The sequence below is a fragment of the Schistocerca serialis genome, chromosome 11 (assembly GCF_023864345.2).
Source record: "Schistocerca serialis cubense isolate TAMUIC-IGC-003099 chromosome 11, iqSchSeri2.2, whole genome shotgun sequence".
In the NCBI taxonomy this organism is placed as follows: domain Eukaryota; kingdom Metazoa; phylum Arthropoda; class Insecta; order Orthoptera; family Acrididae; genus Schistocerca; species Schistocerca serialis.
The window spans coordinates 176467511-176487516 of NC_064648.1; the positions used below are offsets into that span (position 1 = coordinate 176467511).

Here is a 20006-nt window from a genome sequence, read left to right on the forward strand (position 1 = left end):
GTGTGTGTGTGTATGTGTGTGTGTGTGTGTGTGTACTTCATTAGAAAATTGATATCCAGGCATTGACCTTCAAACGCTATAAATATGAACAAAATCTTAGAGGATCTGTTAGTTTCTTTGAAAGTGATGATTAGTTTCGGATGTAATTGTTCATTTTCTAGGCACCACCTACGATTCAAATATACCATTAGTTCAAAAGTCAAATACATGAGTATACTAAAGTGTATAAATGGCTTTCTAGCATTGTGAACATTCAAATATCTGTGATTCGCTACAGCGGTCATTCTCATGTGAATAATGAAATAAGTCCATAGTATAACATCTACACTTTATGTTTTGAGATATTGCCAGTTGTCCACATTTGAACGTTCCATGTCCTTGATGCTCCTACTGTATACAGAAAAAGCTGTTAGTGAACTGTGGTTAGGACTATCAGACATGCACCATCTGCATGCAGTATAAATCCGTCTTTTCCAGGTGATAAATGCTCTTGTGTTTTTTAAGTCGGGTGTTAATGCTTCTTTTTGTAGCTTCTATCTGAACTTGAATGCATGTAGAAGTGATTTTATACACTCCTGATGTAGCAAGTACGAAAACAACTTTAACTGAAAGGGAAGAGGACTAAAACTAGACAAGCTATGGGCCTCAGTGCTACATAAAGCAAACAGTGCAGACTCTTCCCTGCTATACTACAACCTCTATAACACACGTCGGCATGACCCCCCCAATCTGTAAAAATGACTCAGCCATTGCATGGAAACGTATTAACAATTTGGCCTGCTGACCTTAAGTTAAAAACATGCTATCAGAGTCTTTGTAGCATCTGGTGATGAGTCCATCCCACCTGTAACTGTTGAATTTTTAATTTATACATGCTCTACAGCAGAATTCTGGTCTCGAACCATTCTCAAGTACCATTAGTTGGCTGTTTGGTTTTTGAGTTGCACTGGGTGACTGCAATTAAAGTGCAGGTACTCACAGAGGTCCAATGTGGGCTATAATTATCGTATGGCAGTGAAACTTGGTAGATATTCTGACGTGTAACTGGTTTACACTGGAAAAAAATTAGTTCCCATTTTGCCCACCATGTGAATATTGTACGCTGTACAGCACCTCATGATGTCTCCGGTGCTCATAGTGAATGAATTGTACAAGTGACTTTTGATAAGAACATCAGCATTACGCTGTTCTCACTTGTTTCACCTTTTCTACCCATGTCCTGTTCCTAACCCATTATGTATGGAAACGCTTCTATTCGTCTTTCTTGCATTCATAAAGTCAGATTTACAACTGGTGGCAAAAATTGGAACTAATTTTTTCCAGTGTAAATTCGCTTCCACATTAATACATTATATATCTACCAGGTTTCGCTGCCACAAGGTAATTACAGACCACACTGTACCTGTTTGAGTAGCTGCATTTTAATTACAGCCACCTAGTACATACAGCTGTTCATGTTGACCTTAAGCCTATATCTCAAGTGTGGCTATGTATTTTACTGTTATATTTAATTCTAGTCTAGTGACAAGTTACCATATCAATAATGCTAGCTCCAATGTTTGAACCATACATATGATGTCTGTTCTCAAAATTGCTACATTACATCACAATCTGTATGTATAACACATAGAACAAACCATTGCTGCAACATCACAGAATTTTAATTACAAAACAGACAATGTATCACTCTTCAGAATGGTCAAGGCCCAAAACTGTGCAGTACTACATAAATAAACAAAAATTCAACAGTTGCTGGTGTCGAGGGCTCACTTAAGATACATTACATGGTTTAAGAATAAGACAGAAAGGAAATATAATCAATGGAGATGCAGTTCCTACATAATGAACAGGTGCTTTGATAGTTATTTTTGTTTATAATGATAATTTGAATTACTTTTCAGTCCTATTACACTTGTTTTCAGTGTTCTAGTTTATGCTGAACTCAAACTATGCGAGAACTGCACAGGAAAGAAACAGTCTAAGGTCAGACATGGATTAAACACCCAAAACCTTCAACATTAATGTATTACCCTACAAAAGTAATTAAAAATAGTTTTCTAGCCTATGCAGATTTCAAAGGCTTTCGCCAAATAGGTAAATAGGAAACAAGTGGTGAAATACGTTAGCACAGCGATGTAAGTATATGAAATGATCAAATCAACTTATAGTGTTTTCTTAGGAAGGGATAGAGTCTCGCTCTTAGAGTACATCGCATTAGCTTGTGATAAACTACACCTCTTAACATTTGTTTTTTCGTTTGGTTAACTGCAAACGATGCCACATTGCAGTATGAGCCAACAGTCTTGAAACGATTTTGCAGAACGAACATGTTAAGAGCAAGTTTGCAAGTGGTCTATCCAGTTGTAATAAGGCTTATGAAGCTGACCATACTGATGATTTTTACTTATTAAGTGACAGAGCACTCTACTATGGAAGACAGTATCTCTTATGGAAGAGAGTATCCTTAATAGATTGTTGGAAAATTGAACACTTAATTGTGTGGTTACATTCTTTATGCAAATTAGAACAAAAACACTGCCACTGAGAATTCATTTCCTGTGAAAAAGAATGCTTATTTATGTCTCAGTTTAACGAATGTGCTCCTGAACATACAATACTTCTAAAACGATTCATAAATAAACTTTACTCAGCCACTTTGTCTGCTGAAGATAATGCCAACTCATGTAATTTAAGAATTCTGTATTGGAGTAGCATTCATTTTTATCATTTCTGTAAAAAAAATGTAATATTTCGGAATTTTATTATTTTCTGTATTTTATTGGAAAGAATGACTGCCTGATGTATTTCCTGACGAAGAAGAAAATTGTATGTAAGTGTTTTCCATTAATTCTTGTTATGTTTAAGTCTTATCAGACATTTTTTGAAAAGTCTAGCTGTTAACAGCATATTTATTTGTGCTCATATGCAAGTAACACATCCATCGTGTATGAGACAGTCGTCTCCAAACTCTTAGAGTCTGTTATCAAACATATCTTGGAAAATCTAATGATTGAGAGCTCAGTTGTTTGCTTTTCTATGGAAATAATGTCTCCCTCCCAGGATGAAACACTGGTCTTGAAACTCATTGCATTTGTCTTTTTGTAAAGTTTGTATATATTATGAGACACATCTTTGGAAAAATTGATTGTTGATACCTTACATATTTTGGCTTTTATGCAAATAACATATCCATAAGAACCAAACACTGATCTTAAAGCTCTTTCGACTATTTCTACATGGAGGAATCTACTAACACGTATTTCTTGGAAAATTTAACAATTAACAACTTAGTTGTCTGTTGTGTGTTTTCCTCCAAGGATAAAACATTGGTGAGGTTAGGATTATGAGAAATTTCTCGGAAAATTCAATAGCCTAGGTGTCTGTGGTCCTGTTGTAGATAATGCACTCACTGAGACTGAAACAGTGTTTATAGAATTCTTTTTAATTATTTACTTCAGACTCTTGGAAAATTTAATAATTCATCAGATTCTCGTGTCACTAGGGAAATCATGCATCCCTGATGATGAAATGCCGGTGTCAAAACTCTTGTAGAATAAACAGGTAGACACAAAGGTCGCACTGCTGTTGAAATTTCTTAGTGATAATGTCCTTTACCAAGTTCATCTTGTGTCACCTGTGATTTAGTGCATAGTGACAAGAATGCTCTAGTCCCTAACTGGCCATATATGTGTAGTTTATTTTTACTATATAGTGTCCTACATATGTATGAAATGGCACATTTAATGAGTGCAGAAAGAAAATGCAAGTGCGCGAATTACCATTTCATTTGCTACAGACGGCTATAACAGCAAAAGTGATATGTGTGTTCTTTGCTACGTATCTTTTGTAGCCAGCCTATTAGCCTGAAACATTTCTTCGCAATGACATACAAAGGCTCTTGTAAGAGAACTGCAGACAAAGAAAGGCTAGCATTTTCGTTTGGTCACCTCAGCACCTGACTGAATTTGATATTTTCTACTTCAGGTAGCTGTGATTGCAAACATGGAACTGTTTGGGAAGTAGAAAATTACATGAAAAAATACGGAAAGCAACAATTGGAGAGAACGATTGTCACCGCCACACAGAACTGGAGGATGTGCCGTCCATGTCAGCGTGTCCTCTTCTCTCCCTCTCACACTTTTCCTCTGTGGCAGAGTAATTTTTCGTGACTGCGCTGCAGACTCAACAGAGCGACACGTGCGCAGCCCTAGCGGCAGTCGTCGGAAGCTGGCTGCTTCGCCAGTGCGCGCCATCTTGTCTCGCCTTCCTCAGTGCGCCATCAGGGTGGGCAGCTGGCGCTACTTGCCCCGGGCGACACAGACGCGGCCGTAGACGGGTCCCACGCTCACATGTAGCATTTGGGCCTCGCTGATGTGAAGTCGAAGGATATCGTGGCAGCTGGCTCCTCTTTCATGGTAACCCCTGAAACAACACCAAAGTGGTGTGTTATGGTCCACTTATGCTCTCTTAAATGTTTACATTTTTACATAATACTCCATGCTAACACTATAGACATGTCTTGGACCACAAGTAACAGTTACTGAATTACTTCCCTTTATATATTCTGACCACCAGACATCTTCAAAGGACTACACTTTGAGAAACATAAGTAGGTACCTGCGCAATTCTCTACTGATACTTTACCGAATGAGGCGGTGCAGTGGTAAGCACACTGGACTCACATTTGGGAGGACGGCGGTTCAATCCCATGTCCGGCCATCCTGATTTAGGTTTTCTGTGGGTTCTCTAAATTGCTCCAGGCAAATGCTGGGAAGGTTCCTTTGAAAGGGCACAGCCAACTTCCTTCCCCATCTTTCCCTCACCCAATGAGACTGATGACCTCGCTGTCTGATCTCCTCCCCCAGACAACCCCCAACCCCAACTCTACCGATACTTTATAACTGTCTCCAGTATAAAAGCAGTGTATAAAGCAAAGTTTGGGAGTTATTCAACATTTGTATGGACCAATTGGAGTATAAAATTAACGTTCAAACATGTCCTGTTTTTTACAGTTATGAGTATATAACATCACACTGTCCACTCACATGAATGTCAACATCAACATCCAATAACCACTCACAACCGGCAGATGGTGGCACTCCCAGTGGAAGGTGCATAAAGCATATTGGGGGAGGTGGGGATGCAGAAAACAGTGCAGTCTTTGTAATAACGTAGAAATAAAGGGATTTATCTGACGTCTAAATGGGCACGATCATTGGCCTACAGGCCAAGGTTTGAATCATTTCCAAAATGGCTAAGTTTGTAAACTGCTCACATGCTGCCGTGGTTAAAGTATACTGTGCATGGCAAAATGGCACTATCCAAAATTGGCGCCGAGGCCAAAACAGCAAGAGACCAAGAGTGACAGGAAAACTGATTGAATAAGCACGGTGAGTGGTGGTGACGGTAGCCTGACCCCACTGTGAAATTGCGGTCTCCAGTCTCCATGTATTGCCATCAGATGCTGACCTCGCTGTACAAGTATGCATCCAATGTCAATTGTGTGGAGACATCCAACTGTAGAACTGTAGTTTGCAGCCTGGTGTTGCCACCACCACCACTACCACCACCACCACCACCACCACCACCACCACCACCACCACCACCATCAGCCACCTCGGTGACTTCACGGTTAGCAAAAAAAGTGGAGAGATGGAGCAGAATGTACATAGGATGGCAATGGGAGCAGAGTAGCCTTGTGTTTGCCGAAATATCGTGGAGAACTCACAACATGACCTCAGCGAAGACCTGAGAATTTTACAAGGCCTTTGTAATGAGAATTCATATGTATGCAGTGTTCTCGATATACAGTAGTAAACAATACACAACATTTGCAGTCTATAACAAACATATCAGATTTAGGCAACATATACCAGTAACACACTGCCCAGCCACTGTGACCACCTGTCAAAGGCCCGAATAACCACCTTCTGTGTACAGACTGCTGTGAGGCATGCAAGAAGAGAGTCAGTGAGATTCTGGAGGGTACTGACAGGGATGTGAAGCCATACCGCCTTCAGTGGCATGGCCGGCTATGCTAGGTTTGTCAATTGAGAACCCACTGTGCAAACCACAGTTTATGTGGTCCCATAGATTTTCGACTGAGTTTAAATCCGAGGATTTGGGTGGCCAGGAAAGTACGGTAAACTCATCCTAGCGCTCTCCAAACACACATGTGCATTGTGAGCTCTGTGACACATTACATTATCGTGCTGCAAGATGCTGATGCGCTGAGGAAAACCAGACTACATGTAGGGGTGGACTGGGTCCCAAGCAGAGAAGCATTCTTGTGTTGATCCATTGCGCCTTCCACAACAATGAGACCACCCAGTGAATGGCACGAAAATATTCCCAAAATTATGAAACTCCCTCCTCCGGTCTGGATGCACCCAATGATTGTTTCAGGGTGTTTGCTTTCAGATGTTTCTAGCCATACCCACCAACAGCCATCTCTGCGATGGAGCAGAAAACGTTATTCATCTGAAAAGCCCACCTTCACCACCCAGTGGACGTTGAGTTGTGGCGCTGGCATGCAAATTGCACAGTTCCTCGCCAAAGAACAGGAGTCAGAACTGGTGCACGAATGAGGTGACTGCTGTGGAGGATCATACAGAACAACAGTCGCTGAACGGTCGTTGAGGACACACTGTTGGTAGGCCCTCAGTTTACCAGTTGCTCAATGTTGCACGTCTATTCCCCCATACACATCCTCTCAGCCACCGTTCGCCCTTGTCATCTACGGACTGTGGTGCACTGACAGATGCCTCGGTGCCAGTTTTGGATGGTGCCATTCTGCCATGCACAGTGTACTTTAGCCACGGCAGCAATCGAGCAGTTTAAAAACTTAGCCATTTCGGAAATGCTTCAAATCTTGATGACCTGTAGGCCGATAATTGTGCCCCTTTGGACGTCAGATAAATCCCTTCATTTCTACATTATTACAAACACTGCACTGTTTTCTGCATCCTCACCTCCCCCAATATGCTTTATGCACCTTCCACTGAGATTGCCACCATCTGCCGTCTGTGAGTGGTTATTGGATGTTGATGTCAACATTTATGTGAGTGGACAATGTGATGTTATATACTCATAACTGTGGAAAACAGGACAGGTTCGAATGTTGATTTTATACTCCAGTTGGTCCATACAAATATAGAATAACTCCCAAACTTTGCTTTATATACTGCTTTTATACTGAAGCAGCGGCAATACCAGGATTCGTCTACCGGTGATAATGCTGAAGGGATTGGTGGCGTGCTGATCACAAGTCCCAGCATAACAGATCACTCCTGGCACTGCCTGATGTTTAGTTTTTACTTTACTAGTCCTAATAAATGTACCAGTCTAGAAAGTAACAGTATCGCTAAGCTCAAAGAGATATTTACAATGATGGGAAGTATGTAAGTGTAACATAAAATTCATGTGAATGTTTATTTTTTGTTTGAGGTTGCAGTATTTATCCTTTAATGCTTAACTTTATAGTTTCGTCAGCTCTGAAATGGTTGGTTGATTCGGGGGAGAGGACCAATCAGTAAGGTCATCGGTCTGCTCGGATTAGGGAAGAATGGGGAAGGAAGTTGGCTATGCCCTTTCGAAGAAACCATCCCAGCATTTGCCTGAAGCGATTTAAGGAAATCCCAGAAAACCTAAATAAGGATGGCCAAACATCTGAAATAGTTCATGAGATAATTCTATAATTTGCACATTGTAAGCGAAAAAAGCTGTTTTCTGTTAAAACTTAACTAAAACCCCCCCCCTTCCAGAGAGCCCATGAAGGCTCAGCGGAACCGACCGGCCGCCATGTCATCCTCAACCCACAGGTGTCACTGGATGCGGATATGGAGGGGCACATGGTCAGCACACCGCTCTCCCAGCCGTATGTCAGCTTCCGGGACCGGAGCTGCTACTTCTCAGTCAAGTAACTCCTCAGTTTGCCTCACAAGGGTAGAATTCACCCCGCTTGCCAACAGCATTCGGCAGACCTGGTGGCCACCTATCCAGGTGCTAGCCCAGCCTAACAATGGATAACTTAGGTGAGCTGATGGGAACTGGTGTTACCTCTGCAGCAAGGCCACTGGCATTCTCTATTAACGGAGAACGTGGCCAGTAGACAATATGTGGATGACTTCACACAGGCAAGATAATCGGAAACTGGAAGAAAGAGGAAGTGTGACGAGTGTAACCCAGGGGTTTGGTGTAGAGAGTGAAATGGGTATAAGTGCAAATATTTCTATTGATAACTCAGGACAGTGTATTGAATAATATTACATCAGTATTTACATCATTTGAACACTAATAATTCATTCATGTCCAGGAAAAAAGAACACCTTGAACGACTAGAGATAGGCTATTCCTGGACATGTTCATCAGTATGTTCTGCAGGACTGATCAGCATTTGAAACATGTCGGCCCACAGGTTCAAGGTCCATACCAATGTTGCAGCGCAATACCACCTTACAGTAAAATGTGCTTGCACGTCTCGCTGTTGCTATAAACTGAAGGTAATGGATCAGTGCGACCTCAGCAGACGTGCAGGATGCCTCACATATGTATAACTGAACCGAACTGTCAAATCAGTGAGATTGAAAGAGGATGCATTATTGACATCACAGAATGTGATGCATCAATCTGGGAAATTGCTACTCGTGTAGGACAACGCGTTTCGGCAGTGCAATGGGTGCGTACAGAATGGTTCATGGAAGGCTGTAGAACACTTTTCAGCAACCAGGCCACTCCTCAAAAAGATCTATGTCTCACCTGAACCGCATTGCAAGACAGATCTGCGTCCTCCTTCACTCTGGTGCAACAGTGGAACAGTGTAACACATTGTACAATACCAAGAGCGACAGTCCGCTGTTTATTATGGGATGGGTTTTGAGCATGTTGTCCATTTCTGTATCTACCTTTGACAAATGTGCAGAAACATGCTAGATGGTGTATGGAACAATATTGCTTGGGACAGATACTGTTTTTCGACGAATCCAGTTTATGTTTGAAACTTTCTGGCAGATTAAAACTGTGTGCCAGACCAAGACTCGAACTCGGGACCTTTGCCTTTCACGGTCCCGAGTTCGAGTCTTGGTTCGGGACACAGTCTTAATCTGCCAGAAAGCTTCATATCAGCACACACTACTCTGCTGAAGGGTCAAAATTTCAGTCAGGTTCTGTTTGCTTGAAAATGATGGCTGCATTTTCGTTCACCACAGACAGGGGGAGCAACATCACAGTGACTGCATTTGCACAAGATGTACAGCATCAATTCGAGGCCTTGTGGTGTGGGGTGCTAATTGGTAAAAACACAAATCACAGTTTGTGTGTGTCCAGGGCACTGTGACCAGTCTGACCCACGTGAATGACATCCTGTGACCCGCAGCCATACCCTTTCTGTACAGCACCCCAGACACCATTTTTCAGCAAGACAATGCACGACTACCTGTTGCCGCACGAGCATATGCCTTCTCAGTGCCACAAGATGTCAGCCTTTTGCACTGGCCTGCTAGATCACCCAACGTGTCGCCAATGGAAAATGTGTGGGATATACTGACCCTACCACTTATCTTAGAAAATAGATTAAGGAAAGGCAAACCTATGTTTCTAGCATTTGTAGACTTAGAGAAAGCTTTTGACAAGGTGTAGGGAAGCAGCCTACTCACGCCTTATAAAATTCTCATCAGTCTTTCCATTGTGTGCCAGCCGAGTCCGCTGTAACTAGCTCTGACGTCATAAATGTTGCGCAATACTTTTAAAATCAAATAAATAACCTGAAACGGTTCTAGCATGTCAGAAGTAATACTAAATCAATGTGTGTTGAATATCAGTTCGATAACTTTAACCATTTTCGAAATTTGGACATTTTTCTGTAAAAATCATTGGAGCAACAGAAAAGAGCTACAGACTTAAAAATTTATATTCAGATTCCGTTTTCATAATAATTTAATAGAAACAGTCTTGTGGATCTCACAAATTAAGATTTTAGTTGAAATTCAATATTTTCTGGTTTTTGTCTTAAAAATTAAGGAAGCAAGATAGATTAAGTAGGCTAATAAATAAGGCTAGGATGTTTGTATGTAAGTAGAATGGAGATCCGCTATAATAATAAAGAGGTGAGAAGTTTTAATTGAATAACTGTAAAACTATAGTGATAGCGTATCTCCAAAGGGCAAGTTCAGAGCTCGTCTACTGCGTGTAGTGTAATTAAATTCATTCTCTCGCCCAAAATATTTGACTTAGCCACGTCAGACTTTTATTATGATTACTTACCTGTGTGCTGAATGCACATTTAAATTGAGAGCAAAGGAAGCGATGATCTATTCGGTAAGTTAATGTGGTGCATTACTAGCCCAGCGGCTAGTAGGGAGAGCCGATTTGATCAGGCGTTCCCTTAGCCGTCCGCACCGCACCGCAGCTTTATATATAAGAACGCTGCGCGAGGAAAGGAGGCCCCAGTTCTCTCCAGACGCTGAATTGCACACCACCTGTGCCGGGAGTCACGTCGCGTCGGTATCATTGCTATAAACAGCCTCTGATGCCGTATTAAGTTACTCGGGATACGCGTAACCATGAAGTGTTAATTCAGGGATGACTTTAATGATCTATCTTCAGTTTGCGTATGTCGTATTTTCACGTGCTGTCGCGGGACAGACATTCTACCATTATTTTAGCGTGGCGTTTGATGAACATTATCATCAAATTATGGCGAGCATTCACTTAAACATTTAATTTGGACAGTTATAGTTGCATCAGCGCATTAGACTCTGAAGTGCTCTGGTAGCTGGATTGCGTGGATTCCTTTTTCTTTGATCTGTGACTTTCAGAATATACTAAACAATTTTTTAGAAAATGGTTTTTTGATTATGAATCCCAGACAATCTCCTAATTCCTCAGAGCTATAAGCTGTAGCTATAAGTGTATTTCTCAGATGAAGTGGGCACTAGGAATCCTAATTACAGGCTTCACGTATTGCTAATCACTTTCTGGTTGCCAAAATTGTAGTTAGAGAGCCAGTGTTGAGAACGGCAAAAGACAGCATAAATAATAGGAACATTTTAAATAACAATAATTATTCCTCCCACCACCCCACATATGGTTAATAGGCAGGGAAATGCATTCTTATCTACATTACAATTCTACATCTATACATTCATATAACAAAATTCCACCCGCCGCCCCACAATGGTTGACTGGAATAATCACTTTCAAATTCTGAAGATGGCATGGGTCCAATAAAGGGAGCGTAGGGCTATTTCCAATTTGTACAGAATCCAGTTATAAGAGACGAGGGACATGAAAGGGAAGCAGTGGTTGGGAAGGGAGTGAGACAGGGTTGTAGCCTCCCCCCAATGCTATTCAGTCTGTATATTGAGCAAGGAGTAAAGGAAACAAAAGAAAAGTTTGGAGTAGGTATTAAAATCCGTGGAGAAGAAATAAAAACTTTGAGGTTCGCCGATGACATTGTAATTCTGTCAGAGACAGCAAAGGACTTGGAAGAGCAGTTGAACGGAATGGACAGTGTCTCGAAAGGAGGATATAAGATGAACATCATCAAAAGCAAAACTACTAGGATAATGGAATGTAGTCGAATTAAGTCGGGTGATGCTGAGGGAGTTAGATTAGGAAATGAGACACTTAAGTAGTAAAGGAGTTTTGCTATTTGGGGAGCAAAATAACTGATGATGGTCGAAGTAGAGAGGATATAAAATGTAGACTGGCAATGGCAAGGAAAGCGTTTCTGAAGAAGAGAAATTTGTTATCATCGAGTATAGATTTAAGTGTCAGGAAGTCGTTTCTGAAAGTATTTGTATGGAGTGTAGCCATGTATGGAAGAGCAATATGGACGATAAATAGTTTGGACAAGAAGAGAATGGAAGCTTTCGAAATGTGGTGCTACAGAAGAATGCTGAAGATTAGATGGGTAGATCGTGTAACTAATGAGGAGGTATTGAATAGAATTGGGGAAAAGAGGAGTTGGTGGCACAACTTGACCAGAAGAAGGGATCGGTTGGTAGGACATGTTCTGAGGCATCAAGGGATCACCAATTTAGTATTGGAGGGCAGCGTGGAGGGTAAAAATCGTAGAGGGAGACCAAGAGATGAATACACTAATCAGATTGAGAAGGATTTAGGTTGCAGTAGGTACTGGGAGATGAAGAAGCTTGCACAGGATAGAGTAGCATGGAGAGCTGCATCAAACCAGTCTCTGGACAGAAGACCACAACAACAACAACAACAATGGTGAAACGATGGGTGTACCGCTGTGACCCAATGCCGACCACCACAGATGAACTTCGGAACCATGTGAATGCAGCACAGATGGATATACCACAGAATGCCATTCACACTTTATATGCATCAATGCCATCACGCTTGGAGGACCCTGTGCCTACTAGGCATCAAGGTGACTGAAATGCTAATCATTTTTGCAGAACACACTAATGTACATATCCTGTGAATATTAACGTCCTATCTACAGGGTGTTACAAAAATGTACGGCCAAACTTTCAGGAAACATTCCTCACACACAAATAAAGAAAAGATGTTACGTGGACATGTGTGTGGAAACGCTTACTTTCCACATAACATCTTTTCTTTATTTGTGTGTGAGGAATGTTTCCTGAAAGTTTGGCCGTACCTTTTTGTAACACCCTATATAGTCGTTAAAAAAAAAAAAAAAAAAAAAAAAAGTTTCACGCGCAGTTCGCATTTGTTACTACAACACTGGCGCTTTAAACTCTCACTATGCAGGGTCTATTCAACAAATCCCGGAACTTTGAAACTTGCTGTCAGATTAAAACTGTGTGCCGGACCGAGACTCGAAGTCGGGACTTTTCCCTTTCGTGGGCAAGTGCTCTACCGCGGATAGTTCTGCAAGGTTCGCAGGAGAGCTTCTGCGAAGTCTGGAAGATAAGAGACGAGGTACTGGCAGAAGTAAAGCTGTGAGGACGGGGCGTGAGTCGTGCTTGGGTAGCACAGCTGGTAGAGCACTTGCCCGCGAAAGGCAAATGTCCCGAGTTCGAGTCTCGGTCCGGCACACAGTTTTAATCTGCCAGGAAGTTTCATATCAGCGCACAGTCCGCTATGGAGCGAAAATTTCACTCCCGAAACTTTGTACACAAAACTTTTTTAGGCTTATCTTTTGCCTTAGCAAAAGATGTTGCTGAAAACCCAAGGAAATTCTGGTCTTATGTAAAATCGGTACGCGGGTCGAAGGCTTCTATGCGGTCACTCACTGATCAGTCTGGCCTGGCAACGGAAGACAGCAAGACGAAAGCTGAAATTTTAAATTTAGCACTTGAGAAATCTTTCACGCAGGAGGATCGTACAAACATACCGCCGTTTGAGTATCGTACAGATTCCCGTATTGAGGACATAGTGAGAGACATCCCTGGGGTTGTGAAGCTGCTGAATGGGTTGCAAATAAATAAATCGCCAGGTCCTGATGGGATTCCAATTCAGTTTTACAGAGAGTACTCTACCGCATTGGCTCCTTACTTAGCTTGCATTTATCGAGAATCTCTTGCCCAATGTAAAGTCCCGAGCGACAGGAAAAATGCGCCGGTGACGCCTGTATATAAGAAGGGTAGAAGGACGGATCCTCAAAATTACAGACCAATATCCTTAACATCGGTTTGTTGCAGGATTCTCGAACATATTCTCAGTTCGAATATAATGAATTTCCTTGAGACAGAGAAGTTCCTGTCCATGCATCAGCACGGCTTTAGAAAGCATCGCTCCTGCGAAACGCAACTCGCCCTTTTTTCACATGATATCTTGCGAACCGTGGATGAAGGGTATCAGACGGATGCCATATTCCTCGACTTCCGGAAAGCGTTTGACTCGGTGCCCCACTGCAGACTCCTAACTAAGGTACGAGCATATGGCATTGGTTCCCAAGTATGTGAGTGGCTCGAAGACTTCTTAAGTAACAGAACCCAGTCCTCGATGGTTGCTCGAGCGTTTGGGATCCCTATCAGGTCGGATTGAGGGAGGACGTAGAAGCAATTCAGAGGCGAACTGCTAGATTTGTTACTGGTAGGTTTGATCATCACGCGAGTGTTACGGAAATGCTTCAGGAAATCGGGTGGGAGTCTCTGGGGGAAAGGAGGCGTTCTTTTCGTGAATCGCTACTGAGGAAATTTAGAGAACCAGCATTTGAGGCTGACCGCAGTACAATTTTACTGCCGCCAACTTACATTTCGCGGAAAGACCACAAAGTTAAGGTAGGAGAGATTAGGGCTCGTACAGAGGCATATAGGCAGTTATTTTTCCCTAGTTCTGCTTGGGAGTGGAACAGGGAGAGAAGACGCTAGTTGTGGTACGAGGTACCCTCCGCCACGCACCGTATGGTGGATTGCGGAGTATGTGTGTAGATGTAGATGTAGATGCTTAATGTGGCATGGTCTGCTTCGAAATGCCGCCCTCCACAGTTGATACACCGCTCCCAACGTCATTTCGACTACCGTCAACAGTTTCGGTACGCCGCCTCTTGCTGGATCGCGCGAAGAGTCGTCTGCGAATTTTCTTTTATGTCATCCATCGTTGCAAATCATCTTCCTCTCCACGGGGTTTTCAGCTTTGTAAATAACAAAAAAAGACCGCATGGCCCAGGTCTGCAGAGTACGGTGGACGAGACACCACAGTGATTTCGTTTTCTGTGCAGTACTGGTGCACCAACAGGGGTGGACGTGAGGGTGCTTTGTTGTGATGCAACAGCCACGAATTGTCCCGCCACATTTCAGGCCGTTTGCTTCTCACATTTTCTCGCAGGCGCAGCCTCGTCCTCATAGTACCACCGATGGACAGTTTGTCCCTGTGACACGAATTCTTGAGGAACTAATCCTCCAAAGAAATGGCTTTGATAACCGTAGACCTGCTGCCCCTCTTCAGGAACCACACGTTTGTCTGGCCTCTCAACAGATACCCCTCCGTTGTGGTTGCACCTACGGTACGGCTATCTGTATCGCTGAGGCACGCAACCCTCCCCACCAACGGCTTTTGAGGCTCGCCGATGACATTGTAATTCTGTCAGAGACAGCAAAGAACTTGGAAGAGCAGTTGAATGGAATTGACAGTGTCTTGAAGAGCAGTTGAATGAAATGGACAGTGTCTTGAAAGGAGGATATAAGATGAACATCAACAAAAGCAAAACGAGGGTAATGGAATGTAGTCAAATTAAATCGGGTGATGCTGAGGGGATTAGATTAGGAAATGAGACACTTAAAGTAGTAAAGGAGTTTTGTTATTTTGGGAGCTAAATAACTGATGATGGTCGAAGTAGAGAAGATATAAAATGTAGACTGGCAATGGCAAGGAAAGCGTTTCTGAAGAATAGAAATTTGTTAGCATCGAGTACAGATTTAAGTGTCAGGAAGTCGTTTATGAAAGTATTTGTGTGGAGTGTAGCCATGTATGGAAGTGAAACATGGACGATAAATAGTTTGGACAGGAAGAGAATAGAAGCTTTCGAAATGTGGTGCTACAGAAGAATGCTGAAAATTAGATGGGTAGATCACATAACTAATGAGGAGGTATTGAATAGAATTGGGGAGAAGAGGAGTTTGTGGAACAACTTGACCAGAAGAAGGGATCGGTTGGTAGGACATGTTCTGAGGCATCAAGGGATCACAAATTTAGTATTGGTGGGCAGCGTGGAGGGTAAAAATCGTAGGGGGAGACCAAGAGATGAATACACTAAGCAGATTCAGAAGGATGTAGGTTGCAGTAGGTACTGGGAGATGAAGAATAATGCACAGGATAGGGTAGCATGGAGAGCTGCATCAAACCAGGCTCAGGACTGAAGACCACAACAACAACAACAACAAATAGAGATAAGGACATGTATGATTGAAATGTCATCTAAAGTCGACGTACAATTTTAAAACGTTAGAGATAAAGAATTGAAGTAATACAGAATGTTATGCTTGTAACGTACGTTGTTGTTCGACATTGTTTAGCTCTGGTATTTACAGGGTCACAGAGAGAGCGTCCTAGGTTTTGGAGGGAAAAGCCGTAATTGTAATGATCTGCACTACAACAGAAACAAGAAGCACAACTTAAGTAAAAATAATGTAATGTGTGATGCAGCACACAAGCGACGCTGAAGCAGATAGTTCCTGTGACTTAGTATGGCAGAGCTTGTATTAGACAACCGGAATAAATTAATAACTGGCTCTTTTTGCCGACCCCCGGTCTCACATGAGACGGTTGCTGAACAGTTCAAAGAAAACTTGAGTCTCATCACAAATAGGTGCGCTACTCATACAATTATAGTTGGCAGTGACTTCAATCTACCTTCCCTATGTTGACAAAAATACATTTTAAGACCCTATTGTAGATAGAAAACAACTTCTGTAATTGTTCTAAATGCTTTTTTAAAAATTATTTTGAACAATTAGTTCACGAGTCCATTCAAATTGTAAATGGTTACAAAAATATACAAAATATACTAGATAGTATTGTGGGGAAGGCGAGCCAGAGGTTGCGTTTCATTGGCAGGACACTTGGAAGATGCAACAAGTCCACTAAAGAGACAGCTTACACTACACTCGTTCGTCCTCTGTTACAATATTGCTGTGCGGTGTGGGATCCTTACCGGGGGGGATTGACGGAGGACATCGAAAGGGTGCAGAAAAGGGCAGCTCGTTTTGTATTATCACGTAATAGGGGAGAGAGTGTGGCAGATATGATACGCGAGTTGGGATGGAAGTCATTAAAGCAAAGACGTTTTTCGCCGCGGCGAGATCTATTTACGAAATTTCAGTCACCAACTTTCTCTTCCGAATGCGAAAATATTTTGTTGAGCCCAACCTACATAGGTAGGAATGATCATCAAAATAAAATAAGAGAAATCAGAGCTCGAACAGAAAGGTTTAGGTGTTCGTTTTTCCCGCACGCTGTTCGGGAGTGGAATGGTAGAGAGATAGTATGATTGTGGTTCGATGAACCCTCTGCCAAGCACTTAAATGTGAATTGCAGAGTAGTCATGTAGATGTAGACCTCTTAGCTACAAATAATCCAGAGCATCACGACGGATACAGGGATTAGTGAACACATAGTCCAGCGAGGCTCAATTCCCTAACAAAGAAATTCGCCAAAACTAAACGCGAAATATATCTATTTATAAAAGCAGCTAAAAATTCGGTTGACATCTTTCTAAGAGACAGTCTCCAATCCTTCCAAACTATGTAAGTGAAGACTATATGTGGCTGAAGTTCAGAGAAATAGTATCAACAGCACACGAGAGACTCATACCAAATAAATTAATAAGAGACGGAACTGATCCCCCGTGGTACACAAAACACGACAGAAAGCTGCTGCAGGAGCACCGAAAAAGGCACGTGTAATTTAGACGAACGCAAAATCTGCAAAATTGGCGAAGTTTTACAGAGGCTCGAAATTTGGTGCGGATTTCAATGCGAGATGCATTTAATAGTTTCCACAACGAAACTGTCTCTAGAAATGTGGCGAAAAATCCAAAGAGATTGTAGTCGTATGTTAAGTAAACCAGCGCAAAGGCTCAGTAAGTACCTTCACTGCGCGACAGCGATGAGTAGGTGGAGGAGGGGGGGGGGGGGGAGACAAGAGACCCAATCGTTCGGAGCAGATGAAATCGTGGCAAATGTGCGGCGTGGCAAACGTCCGCACACCGTATGTACCATGGAGGTAAAAATAAGAGGAGTTGTCATGACGTCACAAACTTGAAACCGACACAAGTGAAAATCCGCCATGTTAGCTACCCCAAAACATTCGCTGCTGGTGGTTTGATTCCGTGCAGTCGTGAAGTGTTTTGATGAAAAATGCCGGCTTGCGTCGCTTATAGGTGTACTAATCGTTCTGATTGTAGTCTGAAGTTTAAACAAACCACATTTCATTCGTAAGTGGACTTACTTAAGCGCTATTTTCTTCTATATACTTGAATTTCTGATGCACTGTAAAATTTTACAGTATTGTTTTTATTTCTGTGATTTGACTTTAGATTTCCTATCAATCCAACGCGAAGAGCTTTCTGGAGGTGAGCAATACACTTGGTTTTCATTGTTTGGGTATTGCCAAGTAACTGAAATTCCTGGCAAGAAATATCCTGGAAAAGGGGACTAATGTTTTAAAATGAAATAATGTAATATAAAAGTGATGTAGCTACATGTAGTTAATTAAATCTTCAGTAAAATGTGTGGAAGACCTGTTACAGTGGTTAAATTATAAGTACTTAAAGGGTTACATATTTGTTAAAGCAAAGTTCCCTATCTAAGTCCACGCTATTTACATCATTACATCAATCATTGTGTTCTCGTGTTCCCCTGTGAGTTGCTGTTATTTGCCACACTGAATGTCACTTGGTAGCTACAACTTAAAAACAAAGTAGATGTGTAAACTACAATGGGCTTGACTATCTTAAATTCAGTTCTTTTCGTTCGTAATTTAACGAATCTTTCACTTTGTTGACGTGACAGCTGGCTTGTTTATATCATCCCTGCATACATCTATGGGACACCAAAGGAAATATGGTAAGTTCCTTGCAAATTTGAACATTTAAAACTTGCATTTGACTTGAAATTGCAACGAATACAAATCGATCCCTCTAAACTATCAAGTTCTGACTTTATCAATTATCGACAAAAACACAATGAAAGTGAATAGAAATGGATTATGAAAGCACGCTTTCGTAATTACAGTACCGAGGAATTACAGTACTGTGGCCAGAAGCGTTATATTTTCGTGTCGTATTACTGTATCGAGTACGCATTTAACACCAGAAAAACGTCTGAAGTTGCGTTCCTTATGCTTTGTTGTTCACTAAAACAGTTTAACATTTACTATAAAAAACGAATATCGCGTACACACGACAGAAATAACGATCAAGAAGCAATTGTAAACACTCGTCTGCTAATGTTTTGGGGGATCCCAGATGGCGGCAGGTCCCACCCACTGGCTTCAAAACAACGTGCAGCGTTAAGTCTGTAGCGCCATCTCCCCTTATTCTACCTCCATGGCGTGTACGGCGGTGTTCCCTCTTCCCTTCCCGAATAGGGGAGCCGCTTTCCCACCGCGGCAGATCCCGTGGGATGCCCGGCGGTACGTCCCGCGGGACTCCTGTAGCTTCCGCCGCAACCGCGGGCGTCCCTGGGGAACTCCTGTGTTCCGGCTTCCCGTCTCTGCCATCCTTCCTTCCCAGCAACGTCACGATCTCTGCACTACAGGCCGCTTCTCTGGAGCGACTTAGCCACGCAAACTTATAGGCCAGCTGCTAACTTCTGAGTCAGACACTGTGCATGAAAAATGTGAAGAAATCGAAAAATAAATGCTTGTCGGCAGCACTGACTCAGCATATAGAAAAGTCAAAAGAGCCTTCGGTGAAATTAAAAGCAAGGGTGGTAACATTAAGACTGCAATGGGAATTCCACTGTTACACCACTGGCCATTACAATTGCTACACCAATAAGAAATGCAGACGATAAACTGGTATTCATTGAACAAATATATTATACTAGAACTGACATGTGATTACATTTTCACGCAGTTTGGGTGCATAGATCCTGAGAAATCAGTACCGAGAACAACCACCTCTGGCCGTAATAACGGCCTCGATACGCCTGGCCATTGAGTCAAACAGAGCTCGGATGGCGTGTACAGGTACAGCTGCCCATGCAGCTTCAACACGATACCACAGTTCATCGAGAGTAGTGACTGGCGTTTTGTGATGAGCCAGTTGCTCGGCCACCTTTGACCAGACGTTTCCAGTCGGTGAGAGATCTGGAGAATGTGCTGGCCAGGGCAGCAGTCGAACATTTTCTGTATCCAGAAAGGGCCGTACAGGACATTCAACATGCGGTCGTGCATTATCCTGCTGAAATGTAGGGTTTCGCAGGGATCGAATGAAGGGTAGAGCCACGGGTCGTAACACGTCTGAAATGTAACGTCCACTGTTCAACGTGTCGTCAATGCGAACAAGAGGTGACCGAGACGTGTAACCGATGGCATCCCATACCATCACGCCGGGTGATACGCCAGTA

At 42.4% G+C, this 20006-nt stretch overlaps 1 protein-coding gene across 1 annotated transcript in view; it reads right to left on the reverse strand.

Moving 5' to 3' along the window:
• Nucleotides 1-2824: 2824 nt before the first annotated feature.
• The window catches only part of LOC126426617 (forkhead box protein D3-A-like), a 587591-nt gene continuing 570409 nt past the window's right edge, over nucleotides 2825-20006 (reverse strand). Inside the window, exon 14 of the mRNA XM_050088507.1 lies at nucleotides 2825-4422. Coding sequence (XP_049944464.1) covers nucleotides 4346-4422 — 77 coding nt within the window. The 3' untranslated portion in view covers nucleotides 2825-4345. The remainder of the gene's footprint in view (nucleotides 4423-20006) is intronic.